Below are 17409 nucleotides of genomic sequence, written 5' to 3'. Positions count from 1 at the left end.
TAGGTCGTTCTTTATGCAGTCCTTGGGTGGGAATTACAGCTCACATAGTTTGGGGGCAAGTAGATTTTACAGTTATGTCTCACTTCGTAAGTTTATGGAACAACAGTTTCCTTGCTGCTTGAAGGTGAATGAGATGGCATTTTTAAATGATTTTAACAAATTAATAGAAACTTTAGCCAGTCGCATGTCCATTTTTGTTTGTTGTAGCCCTCAGTTCTGTGCCTGCGTCACTGGCCCAGCTGGTGGCCGCCGCCAATGCTTCAGAGACTGCTTCAGGACAGAAGATTGCTGTTCCCGCGACGGCCCATCATTTTTGCTTCTCAATAGACTTAAGAAGTGTCCATGACTTGGAAATCGGCTTTCCAATCAACTGTATATTAAGGTGTGATTTGATCTTGTTTCAAAGTAGTGTTTTCTGAGGAGAAATGCTTTTCCTCTGGGGATTTGCGCAAAGAAATGTCACCAAAGAAGTTAGTGATTGTTCAGTCATTAACATAGAAGAGGGTAAGGCTGAATTCTAGACTTTGAACTTAAACCTGAGCAGTCCTGGTGCTGTGAGAAATAATAAATTATTAATGCTGTTTGAAATATAGTGGTCCTTGAACTTTTTTTTCTAGTTTTTTTTTGGTTTGTTTTATTAATTGTATTGCATTATGTGACACAATGTTATGGGCACTGGGATTCCCCCCTCCCCGAACCCTCTCCCCATGGTGGATTCCTCCACCGTGTTGCATTAAGTGGTCCTTGAACTTTAAGGATGTTTGACAGGTGCTGAAGGTTAAAACAGAACCATGCAACATCTGATTTTTCTATAAAACTGTATTAGGATGAGAGGCTGTGTTGCTGAGGCCCACATTGTATAGCTGTGAGTCTGTGTCAGTCATTGAGGTGTAAGTGGGATGTGTCCAGTCTCTTCGATGTGGAATCAGTTTCATGGGTAGATTTCTACTGTTACATTTGTGACGTACTGCGCTTGGAATGTTTAGCGTCTCATAAATTTCTTGGAGTCAGCATTAGCATTTGACATGAAAATGTTGATTGAGTGACTGAAGTGAGAACAGCTTCATCTTCTCTTGGCATTTCTGTGAATTTTAGTAACTAGGACTGGACTGGGTGGAGGGGACCCTGTGTCCAGTGTGATCATGAATTCATTGGACATTCTGCCATCCACCTCATGTGAGATGCTGAGCATTATTCTACAATGTTTACATTTGAAAATTAAGGTCTGAAAAAGGATTCTTGGGTCTCATACACACAGCTTCAAATGTTTTTGTGACACTTGAAAATTACTTTCAGCAACGATTATTTCCTATTTTGTCGTTTTTTTTTTTTTTTCTTTCCAAAGAATGTGCTCTTGTAACTGAGATGTCTGTGCTGCTCCTTCGGGAGTCTGCTCTTGGGATAGCTTGAGAGGGTGCTGGCCGTGAGAGGGAATGTTAACACAGACTCACTTACGAAGCACTCTGACAGGTTTTGTATTCTTCCCCCGGGGACAATTATTAAGCACCTACAGTATGCTTAATACTAGGGGAACATGAGCCACAGGAGCAAAGAGCTCAGCCTAGTGAGAAAGAGAAGAAAGAGAAGAGTATTCCACCTGCTAAAGGGGAGCTCAGTCTAACGCTGTCCACGGAATCCGGACGGTCAGGATTGCCAATCCTGCCTTTGATTCATTTTAAAGCATTTTAAAAAATATATGGCACTTAGTTTTTTTTTTTTTTTTTCAGTTTGATACATTTTGTATTCTGTTTTGATATGAAATTGTACTTTGAAACTATGTAGAATATGTGAGGTAGTACTGCTATTTGAAAAGGTTAATATATAGGACTTTCCTTAGTCTTATTCCCCTCTTACTCCAGGGTTAAAAAACTCTGAAATGGCCTGATTTAAATAGATTTATAGTTCTACTGGAATTGAGGGATGCATAGCATTTTTTTGTAGGAAAAAGTTTTTGCAAGTGTGGTTACATTTTTAAGTTATGTAAACAGCAAGATGCAGGAATGAATTTTAAGTGATCATCGTCGTATCTTCACCTGTGGCTTTAAGTCCAAGCTGAAGTTCGCAGTTGTGAGGCCTTGTTCCACGTAGCCCGCTGCGGGTTTTGTGTAATGTCTCCCCGTCCGCGATTCCTCCGAGTTGCTTGCATCCCTCGGTGTTTGTTCAGAGATGCAAGACCGTAAATGTATTCTTGGCACTCACTGAGGGCAGTGTAACCCACACAAGATGGGAACACCACTGTGGGCTTAGACCCTAAGTCCAGCAGCCTTTTCCTGAGTGGTACCGAGGTAGCAGCTCCTCGTTGGTCCCCAGGCAAAGGTGGTGAGAGGATACATTCTCTCACAAATGGCAGCTCAGCCTCCCTCCCGTTGTTCTTTCTCAGAATTTTATTTGCTGATAACAATGCTGTTTTACTTGTGGGAAACAGTTGTGAATTGTATCGTTACACCTTGTTTTTCTTAAACTCTAGGTACTCCTACCCATTCTTTGGAAGTGCTGCTCCTATTATGACCAATCCTCCTGTAGAAGTTCGCAAGAACATGGAGGTTTTCCTTCCTCAGTCCTACTGTGCGTTTGATTTTGCCACGATGCCTCATCAGCTGCAGGACACCTTCCTACGGTAATGAGCACGCTGTGTGTATTCTTACTGAAAAGGGAAGTTCAGGCGGCTTGAAATTCACAAATATTTAGACGCTTCAGCATCAAAAAGCAGAATTATTTGCTTTTTTACTGTAATGTCTATGACATCGGTATACCTGCTAGTGGTTTCTGTTAAAGGGCTCTTTCCTCTTTGCTGGAAGCAGACACAGAACTTTGTGAACACATCATCTGTGGGTAATGAAGGAGCTTTAAAAAGGGGTCGTGCTCGCCTTTTCCTAATAGAATATTTCAAAAAATTTGGGGGAAATTGTAACAGCATAAATTTCAAGAACTTTTTGGAGACTATTTGCATGAATTTCAAAATTGCCTGTATGGAGAGAAGTCTTAAATCCATTTTCTGTGATCTGTGTCATGTCCCTTTGTCCATGTTTGAAAGTAACTAAGATTGCTTAGTTTTTATTAATGAGTCACCAAATAAATGTACTGTTTGTTAAACAATTTTTTCTTTTTAGTGCATGAACTAGTTAATCCTGTGAAATGAATTTGTGAAGAAAAATAAAACTTTGAAACGTCTTATTTCTTAGAGTATCAGTATTACAGTTGAACTTAATGAATTTTAAGGGGAAGAAAGAGGTGTAACTAAAAATTATTTAACCATTTGTGGAAATAATCTTGTTTAAAGGGTTTTCTGTTTAGAAAGAAGTGTAGAAAATGTGCCAGTATTTCAGGTTTGGTACTTGGAAAATTGAGCCTTTATTCCAACTGTTGCGTTGGATGATATTCCAGTTTCCAAAACCTTTTGGTTCCATTAAGGATGTTTCTGTCTCCTATAGGATTCCATTGCTGATTGAACTGTGGCACAAGGACAAAATGAGTAAAGATTTACTTCTGGGAATTGCAAGGATTCAGCTTTCTAATATCTTGGCTTCAGAAAAAACGCGCTTTTTGGGTTCTAATGGTGAACAGTGTTGGCGTCAGACTTACAGTGAAAGTGTGCCTGTTATAGCAGCACAAGGGTAATGCATTCTACAGAACTGGCCGTTGTGTGCGTGTGCATGTGTGCCTATGTGTGCATGTGTGCAGTGAATCTAGTTAGTTAGCCACAAACTTTGCCTTTGACCTGTTGAGGCTGCTTTCCAGTTTCCTCTAGCCTTCTGTTACCCATTTTAAATTACAAGTAAATCTATGCTCCTGGAGACTGGGATACATCCTCAGGCTCCCTGCAGGTCTCCTGTGCATGGGTGTCAGGAGCCCAAGTCCCCAGGCCACTTTCCACTACCTTCCTGGATGCTCCACTGGAAAGCTGGTTAGGAAACAGAGCAGCTGACACTTGAACTGCTACTCCCGGGCTGGTATTGCCAACAGCAGCTTATCCCACTGAACCACAGTACCAACCCAGAGTAACTTAACATCAACCAGCAAGTATATTAATACCACAAAGTTAAGTTGAATTTAACATTATGTTGCTTTCCGAAGTGTTATAAGAATGTAGAAGGAATTAAAGTTCAGTGAAAATTAAGAGATTTAAAAGTATTACTGAAATTGCTTCCCTTACTGCACCCCCTCCGGAGTGCTTCGGAAGACTTTTGCAAAGTTTGTATTTACTTAGAAGACAGGGAAATCGAGTTTCTTAAAAAATGATACTTGGTTAACTGAAAATTGGTGTTGCCATCACTCATTATTAAAAACTTGTTTCTAAAAAGTAGTATTATTTGTAATGATAAATAAAATATAATGACATCAGAAGGAGGGTATTTTTGATGCCATTTGTTGCAAATACTTTTATTTCCCTGTTTTTCAGACAAGATTTTAGGAAATTTCTCTAGGTAACAAGATATGCTGAGGAACTTGCCATGTTTTAACATTTTTGAGATTAGGAGAAAGCATAAAAGCGAAGAATTAGATTTGTGTGTGTTTTTAAAAAGTTTAATTTTGTGTTTTGGAAGGCAGATTTTACAGAGAGAGATCTTGCATTGCTTGTTCACTCCCCACGTGGCCACTGTGGATGGAGCTGAGCTGAAGCCAGGAGCTTCTTGGTCTTCCACATGAGTGTGGGGACCCAAGGATCTGAGCCATCCGCCGCTGCCTTTCCAGGCAGGGAGCTGTGGCAGAAGTAGACAGCTGGGATTTAGACCAGTACCCAAATGGGATACTGGCGCTGCAGATGGAGGATTAGGAGTTAGGCCACTACACTGGCCCCCGTGTGAGATCATTTAGTCCTTTTATTTAGGGCCTAACGCAATGGTTCAATTGGCTAATCCTCCCCTTGCATGCATTAATATCCTATATGGGCACCAGTTTGTGTCCCAGTTGCTCTACTTCCTGGTCCAGCTCCTTGCTAGATGGCATGAGAAAGCAGCAGAGGATGGCCCACCCTGCATCCCCATGGGAGACCTTGAAGAAGCTCCTGAATCCTAGCTTCAGGTTGGCTCAGCTGCAGCCCTTTTGGCCCTTTGGAGAGGTAGTCAGTGGATGGAAGATCTTTCTGTCTTTTCTCTAAATTGGCCTAGAAATAGTGATTTTATTTCAACGTCTTCTTTAGACAAAAATTTTTTTGGTTACCAAGATTTTTGTTTTTCTGTATTATTTTCTCTTCTGTTTATTAAATGATGTATACCACTTGTAAGTTCCATGACAGAGAAGTTCCTAGAAAAATAATACATAATTAGCCCACTTGTCAAAATTACCCTGAAGCAGTGTTCATATCTAAGAAAAGATTTGCCTACCAGTGTATTCCTTGCAGGTAAAAGACAAAATACAGTATTAAAGTATATAGAACCAAAACAGAATTTTTAAGTGTATTTTATAAGCAGTAAAAAGTCACATTTTAAAATTATAACATGAGGAGGTGGGATAAGTGCCAAACTGCGTGCGCTCACGCGTCTACATATGTAAATAAGAGGAGTAACCCAAGTACCAACAGTCATCAGCAGTAGGGCTTTGAGTAAGCCGCAGGTGTTGTTGCCAGTGTGGTAGACGGGTGTGCGTTCCAGGAGCTTGGTGATGGTCAGATGCCACGAAGCCAGAGGCCACTGCAGTTTCAGCATAATGGCCGGGCCAGAGAGCATCTCTTACTCCGTAGCACCCCTAAGCCCAACCCCAGTCCTACAGCTCTGCAGAATGAGAAGGACCAGGGTTCACCTGTGTTTCTGTGCGTTTTAAGCTCTGCCTGGCTTCCTTTGTAGGTCAAATAACAGGATATTAGAGCTGTCTTACACGACAACCCTGGAGGATTACGGATTGGTAAAAATGCGTGAGGTTTTCGTCTCTGATTCATCCCAGGTACGTGGAATGGCTGAGGGGTCTGCAGCACACAGTAGGGGGTGAGGTGCCGGGAGCGTGGCCTCTTTCTACCTTCTGCTTGCTGTTGCAGGGTCTCGCTGCCGTCTCCCAGAAGCCCTGCTCCCTGCCTGCAGCCCCCGCTCCTGCTGAGGGCCAGGTGGAGCCTCGCGACACCCTGGAGTACAAGGCAGCCCTGGAGCTGGAAATGTGGAAGGAGATGCAGGAAGACATTTTTGAAAATCAGGTTACTTTTAAAATGTTACTCCGAAGTTTTTTTAGCCTACTTAGTACATTTTCTTTCTTCATAGCAGGGCTGCTTTTGTGTGTTCTGCAATTTGATTGCATGTCAGCATTGCCTTACAAAGACTGACCTATGAGGCGATAGTTCTTTAAGAATAACTGATTGGCTTGGGCCCGGCACGGTGGCGCAGTGGTTAAGGTCCTCGCCTTGCACGCCTGGGATCCCATATGGGTGCCGGTTCTAATCCCGGCAGCTCCACTTCCCATCCAGCTCCCTGCCTATGGCCCAGGAAAGGCCCAAGGCTTTGGGACCCTGCACCCGCGTGGGAGACCCGGAAGAGGCTCCTGGCTTCGGGTCGGCATAGCATCCACCGTTGCACTCACTTGGGGAGTGAATCATCAGACGGAAGATATTCTCTCTGTCTCTCCTCTCTGTATACCCGCCTTTCCAATAAAAATAAAATAAATCTTTAAAAAAAATAATAAGAACTGATTGGCTGATACGTAATGTTGGTGTATTTTTCTCTTTGTGTAGCTAAAGCAGAAAGAACTGGCTCACATGCAAGCTCTTGCAGAGGAATGGAAGAAAAGAGACCGAGAAAGAGAATCACTAGTGAAGAAAAAGGTAAGAAGGCCAGGAGTGCTGGCGGCGTGTCTCACGTAGGCAGCAGGTGGACTCTGCGGAAGGAATGGCCAGCGGTGCCATGTGGCCGAGCGTGAGTCAGTACCTGCGTCAGGGCACGAGGGAACCTTTTCACTGAGGGCTTTTGTGCTTTTTTTGGGTCTTGAAGAATGCAAAGGAGCTGTCTTATTTAAGAAAATAAGTATTTTTTAAAAGAATACTCTAGAGAAAAACACTGCCTGTGTATGAATAAGAAAATAGCACGCTGACCTATGCATACATCCATTATAAACTGTAAGGTCCTATAAAGGTCCTCAGAAACCTCGAAGCTGGTAGAATGAAGTTGTAAAGTCAGTCACCACATGAGCTCCTGAAAGCACCAGGAAGTTAGATATTCCTTCACACCAAGGGACTCACTGAAGCAGCCCTGGCGGAGCTGAGACTTTCCGCAAGTCTCTGAGAGTCTGTTGTCAGTAGCTGGCGGTGTAATCACGGGTCCGCGTTCCCCACTCGCCACGCACTGCTCAGGGCGCTGCTGTTGCCCCCACCTCTGCTGGGCAGCACAGGTGGGCTGTGTGGGTCTCCAAGACAGCAAGCTCAGGGCTGCCCCCGTGTTCCCTTGGGATCCTGTCTTGCATTGGCTCTTGTCTAGTGCCCTACAAAAGCTGTTTGCGAATGCTGTTCAGTTCATGTTTGTGGAGAGGCAGTTTGTCTTCTATGACTGAAGTGGAAGTCCCCAGACTTCTGACATACAGCATTTGAGCATTTCTACCTTAATTCTCAAGCCATTAAAGCTTGAATAGCTAATTGCTAAGTTTCTAAAAAGTTAGAAAGGCAAGATTACCTGAAAGTCCATGTTCTTAAGGAATACTCAGTATTGGGGGCCCAGCAGCGTGGCCTAGTGGCTAAAGTCCTCGCCTTGAACGTGCCAGGATTCCATATGGGCACCAGTTTTAATGCTGGCAGCCCCATTTCCCATCTAGCTCCCTACTTGTGGCCTGGGAAAACAGTCGAGGATGGCCTTGGAATCCTGCACCTGCATAGGAGACCTGGAAGAAGTTCCTGGATCCTGGCTTCAGATTGGTGCAGCACCATCCGTTGCAGTCACTTGAGGAGTGAATCATTGGACAAAAGATATTCCTCTCAGTCTCTGTTCCTCTCTGTATATCTTACTTTCCAATTAAAAAAAATTTTTTTAAAGAGAAATACTCAGTATTAACTAGAATTTCAATAACTAGAAACCCTGAACATACTGAATTCATTGTGCTAGTTTTATTATATTTATAGTGTTCATAGACCTCAAGTGTTAGGTATTAATTGAGTTTACGGAATTTGGAAAATATCATTTCAGTATTTTGAATTTTTTATTTAACCTTTCAGGCAAGATGTGTTTATCTGTAAATTTTTATTTCTATATTGTTAAAGATTTTTCAGTACTGAGGTTTACAATATTAAATCATGAGCAAATTTGAAAAGCTTAATAAAATTTTGCCATAGTTGAACTCTGCATAGTCAGAAGTTGGTGAGGCAGAACAGAACAGCCCAACCTCATCAAGCAGTAGTCTTGGGTTTGTTCTCATTCGGTAATGATAGTGAGCTTGAAGTGCCCTGCTTGGTGTCAGTGTGTGCGGCTGCTTCGGGCGCCGCGTCCTGACCCGGTGACTCCCGGGCACCGAGGGAGTCCAGAACAACAAAACCAAAGCAGGAGGCTTCACTGATACATTTTGAACAACTAATTTGAATTAGTTGTAAAGGTAGATTTGAGTTGATGATTTTCTTATAAATTCACTTTAAGATGTGTGAACACCTTTATTTTATGGTGTCCTGTCTTGAAAAGAATATTGTGGAACCCAGTGCTGTAGCCTGGCGGCTGGGGTCCTTGCCTTGCACCTACCAGGATCCTATGTGAACGCCAGTTCTAATCCCGGCAGCCCTGTTTCCCATCCAGCTCCCCGCTTGTGGCCTGGGAAAGCAGTCCAAGATGGCCCAAAGCCTTGGGACCCTGCACCCGCGTGGGAGATCCAGAAAGGAGCTCTGGGCTCCTGGCTTTGGATCAACTCAGCTCTGGCCCTTATGGTCACTTGCAGAGTGAATCACTGGATCAAAGATCTTCCTCTCTGTCTCTCCTCTTCCTCTGTAAATCTGACTTTCCAATAAAAATAAATAAATCTTAAAAAAGAATATTATGGAACTAACAGATACTAACATATATGACTGGTTTCCAAAAATTTCACAAGCTACTGTAAAATCAGAAGTAAGAAAAATTGTTTATTTTCATGAAGATGGAATCTTTTTAAATGTCCTTCATATGAGGTTCTTTACTGTTTGTTTTTGTCATATAGAACTGAGTTCCTAAAAATGTTGTGTAACTCCTTTAAAACTTGGGAAGTTTATCTGATGGAGTGTGCCTCCTTGTCGCCTGTTGTGCTCTCTGGGCCAGAGAGCACGGTGTTTAACTCATGTCCCCGCCCGTCAGATAACTGCAGGCCACAGTTCTGTGCTCCAGAGGGGAGGACCTGGGCAGCGCTGCACAGGGGAGATGCTATCGGCCTGTTGGAAGATGAGCAGAGGGCCAGGTGGATGCAAATGGCATTCCATCAGGGACAGTCCCCTGGGCAAAGGCAGAGAAGTTTGCACTAGTGAGATGGCACCGTTTGGAGTGGAGGGGAGGCAGTGTGTGCTGCGTGGAGCGAGGCAGGAGGCAGTGCGTGCTGCATGGAGCGAGGCAGGAGGCAGTGCGTGCTGCGTGGAGCAAGGCAGGAGGCAGTGCATGCTGTGTGGAGCGAGGCAGGAGGCAGTGCGTGCTGCGTGGAGCAAGGCAGGAGGCAGTGCGTGCTGTGTGGAGCGAGGCAGGAGGCAGTGTGTGCTGTGTGGAGCGAGGCAGGAGGCAGTGCGTGCTGTGTGGAGCGAGGCAGGAGGCAGTGCGTGCTGCGTGGAGCGAGGCAGGAGGCAGTGTGTGCTGCGTGGAGCGAGGCAGGAGGCAGTGCGTGCTGCGTGGAGTGAGGTAGTTGGCAGTGCGTGCTGCGTGGAGCGAGGCAGTTGGCAGCGCGTGCTGTGTGGAGCGAGGCAGTTGACAGTGCCCGCTGCGTGGAGCGAGGCAGGAGGCAGTTGGCAGTGAGCATGAGCGGGCAGAGTGCTCCACTGCGAGGAGTGGAGGGCAGATCCTCAGGCCGGCCCCGCTGGGGTCCCCGAGAGAAGGCAGCTAGAATGCTCTGAGGCGTCGGTTACTGGGAGTGGATCCACTGTGTCCTGTGTGCAAGGGCAGTGTTAGTTCACATTGTAGACGCTGGAGAATATAGCCACTCAGTTCATCCTCTCTGTTCTGTTAGTTGATGATACTTTCTGGTTGAGAGACTGACGTTTGAGAAACTTGTCTGAAAAAGATTTTGACATAGCAGTGTAACTGGCATCTTAGAACAGTCATTGTGCTGGAACTTGAGTGGGTGGAATAGAGGAATGTGCGGCCAGCACTGGGGACGAGGGGAGCAGTACTGTGTGTAAAAGCAGAGAAGGTATAAATGTGGAGGAAGGGGGACGGGTGTCCGGCCAGGCCAGCAGCCTCGGCAGTTCTCAGAACCCCTAGAGGCGCTGGCCTGCAGCTCGCTGGCTCATCTTCCTGTGGGCTGAGTCCCAGGAGCGGCTGGGAAGTGACCTGGAGGCTTTCAGAGGGCTGCTGCAGCTTGGTGACGCTGCTTGCGGGCAGCTGGACTTTACCAAGGCCAGGGGCTCGGACGGCCGGGCAGAGGCCTCCCTGCCCGGGGACTGAGCGGCAGTGAGGACGCCGAGGCAAAAAGCACGCGGACTCCCACTGTGGAGGACCATGGCACCACGTCTGCTTTGACTGGTGGATAGAACTTGCCACATTGCTGTCTTCAGGCCCTGTTTCAGGGAGATGACACATTTTTGAATGTATGCATTTTGAATAGGGGGAGAAGGTAACTTTTCTGTTTTACTGTTTCACAGGTGGCTGAGTATAACATTCTGGAAGGAAAACTTCAGAAAACCCTAATTGAATTAGAGAAGCGAGAACAGCAGCTTGCCAGTGCTGAGTCAGAGGTAATTTGTTCTGCCTTTCACAAAACTCCGCGCGAGCTGCATGGGAAGAAGGGTGGGAATTGCAGCTCATATGTGCTGCTGCTGGTGGCTTACCACACAGGCTACAAGGCTGTTCCCTCATACATTTTTTTTTTAAGATTTATTTATTTATTGGAAAGTCAGATATACAGAGAGGAGGAGAGACAGAGAGGAACATCTTCCGCCCAATGATTCACTCCCCAGTGAGCGCAACGGCCGATGTTATGCCGACCCGAAGCCAGGAGCCTCTTCCGGGTCTCCCACACGGGTGCAGGGTCCCAAAGCTTTGGGCCGTCCTCCACTGCTTTCCCAGGCCACAAGCAGGGAGCTAGATGGGAAGTGGAGCTGCCAGGATTAGAACTGGCGCCCATATGGGATCCCGGGCGCGTTCAAGGTGAGGACTTCAGCCGCTAGGCCATGCCGCTGGGCCCCCCTCATACTTTTTAAAACTAAATGCTTTTTAAATTTTCCTTGCAAATCATGCTAATCTTCTCATGACATGGGCAGTGTAAGTTTGTTCCCATGGCAGAGGCTTCCTGCTGAGTGATTTGACAGTGATTCGAAAGTTTGTAATAGAAGTGAAGATGCTGGGCATGCTTGCTTATGTTTTTTGTTTTTTTTTTAAAGCAGCTTCACTGAGGTAGACGTTTTAAGTGTTAAGGCCTTTTCAACTGACTGTACAAATTATGTATGGATTTTATCTACGTTCATAGCTATTGATAATAGACTGTTGAACAGTGTAATGTGGCAATAACAGAGCACGAGCCTCTTTAAGGATTCGTTTACTTTAAGCTTCAAAGAGAAAAAAAGGAACTAGAGTCAGACCGTGAGCGGAACCGACAGGAGCTTCAGGACTGTATCCGGAGGGCCAGAGAAGACTGCGCTCATCAGGTGGAGCTCGAGAGGCTGAAAACCAAACAGCTGGACGAGGAGAAGCTCCGCCTTCAGCAGCAGGTCGGCAGGAGTCATCTTCTCACGCTTGACACTGAATAGCATTCTAGAAGCAATAGAAATGGTGTTTTAATAAGTGGTTTGCACTATTAATCATAGTTATTGCGCTCATCCAGATGTGCTTGAGATTGCGTCTGGCTGTAGTCGAAGCTGAGTGCGTCTCGGCACAATTGCCCTTGTAACCGTTTGTGTGGAACTGGACTGTTTCGGGTGACTTCTGATGCAGCTCCTGGCTGAGGAAGCGGCACTCACAAGGGGATTCTCTCTCCATGTCCTCAGTTCACAGGCATCTTTCAATATACTGCACTCTGTTTCGGGTCCTGATTTCTACATTATCACTTCCGGGAACCTTCAGCCACTCTTCTAGCAGACTTACCTGTTCTCCAGCCATTAAGTGTTGGACTTGCCAACGCTCAGGATGCAAGAGGATTTTGATCAGTGTTAAGTTGCTGGGTCATAGCTGTGTGCCTGGAGCCCAGTCCAGAAATGAGCACATAGTAGGACCACATAGATACACAACTGGAAAAAAAGGGACCAGGCTGTGAGAGATTAAGTTGATTGTAGTTGAGACATTCTTGATGAATTCTCTGTAGCCCTCCTCGTGTCATGGAGAGCGGCTGACAGCTCAGGGTCAGTTACAGCCACACTTAGTGGTAAACACTGATGTGACAGGTATTATGAGGGTCTCACTTAGAAAGCAGGCAGCTGTGAAGGGATTCACTAGTAACCTGCCATTTCTTGTGAGGAAGAGTCACCCTTCTAGAATAACAACTTATAACTTGTGTTAATCAATAGGGGAGCTCCTCAGAAGGATGTCCGTACCCTGCCCAGACTGGTATCTTTAGCTTACGGCTTTGTGGGGAAAATCAAGCAGGAAATACCTCTTCTTGAACCTCTCTTCCAAAATCTGGGAGAAATTTCCAAGATGCCCACATGCGTATGTTTCACAATTTTAAAAAAAAGACTAACAGATTTGAAAGGCAGAGTCAGAGGGAGAAACAGAGCCATTCCATTGCTGGCTCACTCCCCAACTGGCCTTGGTGGCTGGAGGCTGGCTGGGCCAAAGCCAGGAGCTGCTTGTGGGGCTCATAATGTGGCTGCAGAGGTCCAAGAACGTGGCCATCTTTTGCTGCTGTCTAGGTGTCTTGGAGCACCCGAGACGGGAACCAGTGCCCGTGTGGTTGGCTGGTCCCTCGGGTGGTGGCTCTACCTGCGCCCATGGCGCTAGGCTCACAATTCATATTTTATGTATTGAAAAACTGCTTAGACCTTTGCTTAAACAATTTTTAACGAGATACATCGAGGATCAGGACAGTAAAGCACACTTTGTGAGAGCTGGTGATGGCAAAGCATCTGTCCTCAGAATTGTGGACGCTGTAGCCAAAGGAAAGAGCTCAGCCTGACTTCATCGCTGTGGTCCACAGCCCAGTTGTAATCATAGCTCAGGGTAACGTCCCGAGGGGGGAAGAAGTTGCCACATGTTGTCCACTTTATTAGCTTTCGTTGAAAAAAGAAGTGTGAGGCAGGTAGTTTTTTGTTTTTATGGGAAAGGCAGATTTACAGAGAGGAGGAAATACAAAGATCTATCCAGTGGTTCATTCCCCAAATGGCTGCAACAGCCAGAGATGATTCCCTCTGAAGCCAGGAGCTTCTTGCTGGTCTCCCACACAGTTACAGGGTCCCAAGGCATTGGACTGCTCCATTCCCAGGGCATAGGCAGAGAGCTACATGGGAAGTGGAGCATCTGGAACACGAACTGGTGCTTGGAGGTGGAGCTTTAGCCAGTTGAGCCAATGCACCAGCCCCAAGGCAGATACTCCTAAAAGGTTCAACTACATCACTTGGGGGATGGTGCTGTGGTGTCGCTGCATTCCACATGGGCACTGGTTTGTGTCCTGGAAGTTCTACTTCTGACCCAGCTCTCTACTTATGGCCTGGGACAGCAGTGGAGGAGGGCCTAGGTCCTTAGGCCGCTGTCCCCACATGGGATGCCAAAAGAAGTTCTTTACTTTGTGACTGCTTGGGGAGCGAGCCAGTAGATGGAAAGTCTCTCTCCTCCTCTCTCTCTGACTTTCAAGTAAAAGTATTTTTAAAACTCATAAAGTGCTGAGTAATATCCTAGTTATAACTGTTTTGTTGCTGTAGTTCTGTTTTTTATGGCAGATGTTCTGCATGTATCTTTGGGCTCAGGTGTTTGGGCCGAAGTGCCAGTTAAGACACATTCCAGGAGTGGGTGTTTTGGCACAGCAGGTTAGGGAACAACTTAGAACAGTATAGATTCCAAACAGGAGCTGTGGTTTAAGTCCTCACTGGATCCAGGAAGGCATGAGAGGACGGCTTAAGTATGGTACTTAATCATGTCCGACATGTAAGATTTGAGAGTTACAAAGCAAGTATTAGCATTCCATAGCTGATGTTTACTTTGCCATGCAAAATAGAATGAAGACATCTGTATGATATTGGTGTTAAAAGAAATTTTGTATGGAAGTTCTGTATACTTCTAATTGATTTTGTGAAGGGGAGTCTGTACATTTATATTTTCTGTAATTTCTGACTTTTCTGTTGAAAACATGGTTTAAGATTAAGGAAAGCCTTGACATTGTTAAACTGAATTCAGTAATATACTTTATATCATTGTTTTAACATAGCTATGAATGTGTGTTTTTAAATACAGCTTAGTGATTCTGAAAACAAATACAAGATTTTGGAAAAAGAATTCCAACAGTTCAAGGAACAACAAAGCAACAAACCTGAGGTTCGTCTACAGTCTGAAATAAATCTTCTCAACTTGGAAAAGGTATGTGTGTCGGTTTGGGACAGTTTAACTAATCCTAGTGATGAGTTTATAAACTGTGTAAGTTAAATGCATGTGTGCAGTGTACTGACGGATCCTGTTGAGTTAGCTGCGGACAACAAAACTGGACTGCTGGTAGAAATAAAGAATGTAAAAACCTGTCACAGCCTAGAAAACCATTTGAGAACATGGGCAAGGAGGGGGCGGGAGGCGAGGCACGGCCTTGCCTGTCTCACAGTGGGCTTTCTGTGGGATGGCACTGCCACTCCCAGTGACTGGATTCCACTCGCTCCGATTTGAGCATCCTGCTGTGGAACTGAGTTTAGTGGCAGCTGCTGCGAATGCGTGCTCAGAGCAGCGGTGTTCAGGTGCCCGATGCAGGTAAGAGCGGCACTGTAGCTCCAGCTAGGAAGAATGGGCAGTGTTCCTCTTGGATTTCTTCTGCTTAGAAAACATTTCTACCGGGATTGCCCCCAGATAGCATCCAGGCATTCAGCACCTAGGCATTAAAAAATGTGAATGTGTTGTGTGCAACAGATGAGGAAGTTTGATCATATGTGATTTTGTTTAAGTATGATTATAAAGACATAACATAGACAAAAATGCAGGCAATACTATCAGAAAGTGACCTCCAGCAGTTTGGGCAGTTTTTTTACACCAACTCTTGCCTGTCCTTCCACTCGACCTTGTCTTGGTGATTGCCTTGCCCTTTCCCTGTTGTATATTCAGCCACCAGGGGGCAGTAGGATGAGTTGGGAAGATGCAGGGGGTAGTGTCTTTTTCCCTGTCTGCTTACAGAATCAGGTTAGTGCATGTTAATAAAAATGCAGAATTTTGACATAAAACATGACAGCAGTAACAGGAGCAACTTAACACAAAGTTGTAGAGGAAGGAGAGCCAGCCACAGATGAGAGCTAGAGTGTGGCAGTCACAGAAGACAGAGTACCTTAACAGTCTTTCATTTCAGAACTGTACCATGCAGCCTTGGGTTAGGTTGCTCTGAGAACTTCCAAACTGGGACTCAATCCCAGTCCAGAGTTAGATTGCATTCTGCCCAAGGTGCAGTCCGTGCTGAAGCTGCTTTCCTGTGATCTGTGAACCACACGGCACTCTATTCCTTGGAGTACTGAGTCAAATCTTAATAGTGTGAAATCATATTTGTACCACTTGGATTTTTTGTGTATTGTTGGAGCAGAAATTGAGGTAGAGCATGCCTGTGTGTGTTATGTTGGTACACGAGTCGCTAAGATCTTCAGTTGCCATGAGTCAGGTCCCTACAAAGTAGCCTCTCTGTTCCTAGGATGATGGCGAGTCTTGCATTGAATAAGACTCCTGTGAGCTCCAGTCTAGAGGAGTAAAGGATGTTACTTAGTGCTGAGCAACAGTAAAAGCAACAAAAGGATGGTGTTACGGTGACTGTGATGCTGCCAGTGGCATGGTGGGACAGGTGCCACTGTGAATATGACAGTTAAACAAGGCCTCAGTGTGGAGCCAGCAGCTGGACTGAGGCCTGCAGGAAGAGCGGTAGTTAGCTGTGGAAGGAGTTGGACATGTCCGCCCAGGGAGCACCTGCAGAGGCACTGAGGTGCGACAGTCTAGAAGGAAGGAGATGTCTGCCCAGGGAGCACCTGCAGAGGCACTGAGGAGCGGCAGTCTAGAAGGAAGGCGGTCAGGGTTTACATAATCGCAGTGGACAGTGACCCAGGTTCAATTCCTAGTTCTGTCACCAGGTGCATATATCAGTGTGGACAAGTTGGGGTCCTCCCATGCCTTTCAGACGAGGCTGATAAAGGCAGCAAAAGCCTTTTACAAGCACGTAGAAAATACAGGTATGAGCACAGTGGCTGTTTGTGCTGAAGGCCAAGGAGGCAGTGGCCCGCTCAGCTTAGGGGTGCTGGCCTCCGGATTGCTTTGCTAAGGGCCCCTCCAAAATCATGGAGACTGTGATGAAAAGAGCTTATTGTAGTCAAAGTGTTTACTAGAGTGGGAATTTTTTCCATGCTGTTTGAAACCCATGCACAGACGGCACCTTCCACGAGCTTGTGCACCAAAATTACTGTACTTTTTGGAGCATCCTCATTGTTAGAAATGGAAGCTGGACATGCTTAAAATATCTAAAAAAGTATAGTAATACTTTTTAAAGATTTGTTTATTTTTATTGGAAAGGCAGATACACACAGAGGAAAAGAGACAGAGAGGAAGATCTTCTTCCAGTGGTTCATTCCCCAAGTGGCCGCAACGGCTGGAGCTGAGCCAATCCGAAGCCAGGAGCCAGGAGCTTCTTCTGGGTCTCCCTCACGGGTGCAGGGTCCCAAGGCTTTGGGCCGTCCTCGACTGCTTTCCCAGGCCACAAGCAGGGAGCTGGATGGGAAGTGGAGCTGTCAGGATTAGAACTGGCGCCCTTATGGGATCCTGGCTTTTTCAAGGTGAGGGCTTTAACTACTGCACTGTTGTGCAGGGCCCCATAGTAATATTTTTAAAAAGCATTTTAAAACAGTATTTTAAAATAAAAGGTTCTCTATTTCCTAGAACAAAAAAAAATTCTGGCAAGAGTAATCTTTGCTATTTTTTAGGCGAAAGTTAAATTCCAATATCTGTGTTTGCATTTATTCTGTTGTGATTTATGCAACAGATATCCCATGGAAAAATCCACTGTATATTCATAAAGGAAAGAAAAACAGAAAAGCCAATATGTTAGTAGTACAAAAAAAATGGCTTCTTTTGACTTTCTGGACCCTTGGAGGTCCGGCTCTAGTGTGAGCTTTCCCAGTGCCCGCAACTGCAGTGTGTTCTCCATGTGACCTTTCTGGTGCAGTCCCAGTTGCCAGGCCATCATTAGGCCACATTC

At 45.5% G+C, this 17409-nt stretch overlaps 1 protein-coding gene across 2 annotated transcripts in view; it reads left to right on the top strand.

Annotated features, from left to right (window-relative positions):
- Positions 1-17409, top strand: part of CEP120 (centrosomal protein 120) — a 59430-nt gene that overhangs the window by 27892 nt on the left and 14129 nt on the right. For both annotated transcript variants that reach the window (XM_040968542.1, XM_040968464.1), the window contains exons 9-17: positions 208-382; positions 2468-2617; positions 3432-3614; positions 5784-5880; positions 5972-6124; positions 6656-6745; positions 10706-10798; positions 11609-11770; positions 14442-14564. In XM_040968542.1, the coding sequence (XP_040824476.1) occupies positions 208-382; positions 2468-2617; positions 3432-3614; positions 5784-5880; positions 5972-6124; positions 6656-6745; positions 10706-10798; positions 11609-11770; positions 14442-14564 (1226 nt within the window). The remainder of the gene's footprint in view (positions 1-207; positions 383-2467; positions 2618-3431; positions 3615-5783; positions 5881-5971; positions 6125-6655; positions 6746-10705; positions 10799-11608; positions 11771-14441; positions 14565-17409) is intronic.

This window comes from Ochotona curzoniae, unplaced genomic scaffold (assembly GCF_017591425.1).
Source record: "Ochotona curzoniae isolate NIBS_2020 unplaced genomic scaffold, NIBS_Ocur_1.0 contig_1, whole genome shotgun sequence".
Classification (NCBI taxonomy): domain Eukaryota; kingdom Metazoa; phylum Chordata; class Mammalia; order Lagomorpha; family Ochotonidae; genus Ochotona; species Ochotona curzoniae.
This window is presented reverse-complemented; position numbering and strand designations above follow the sequence as displayed.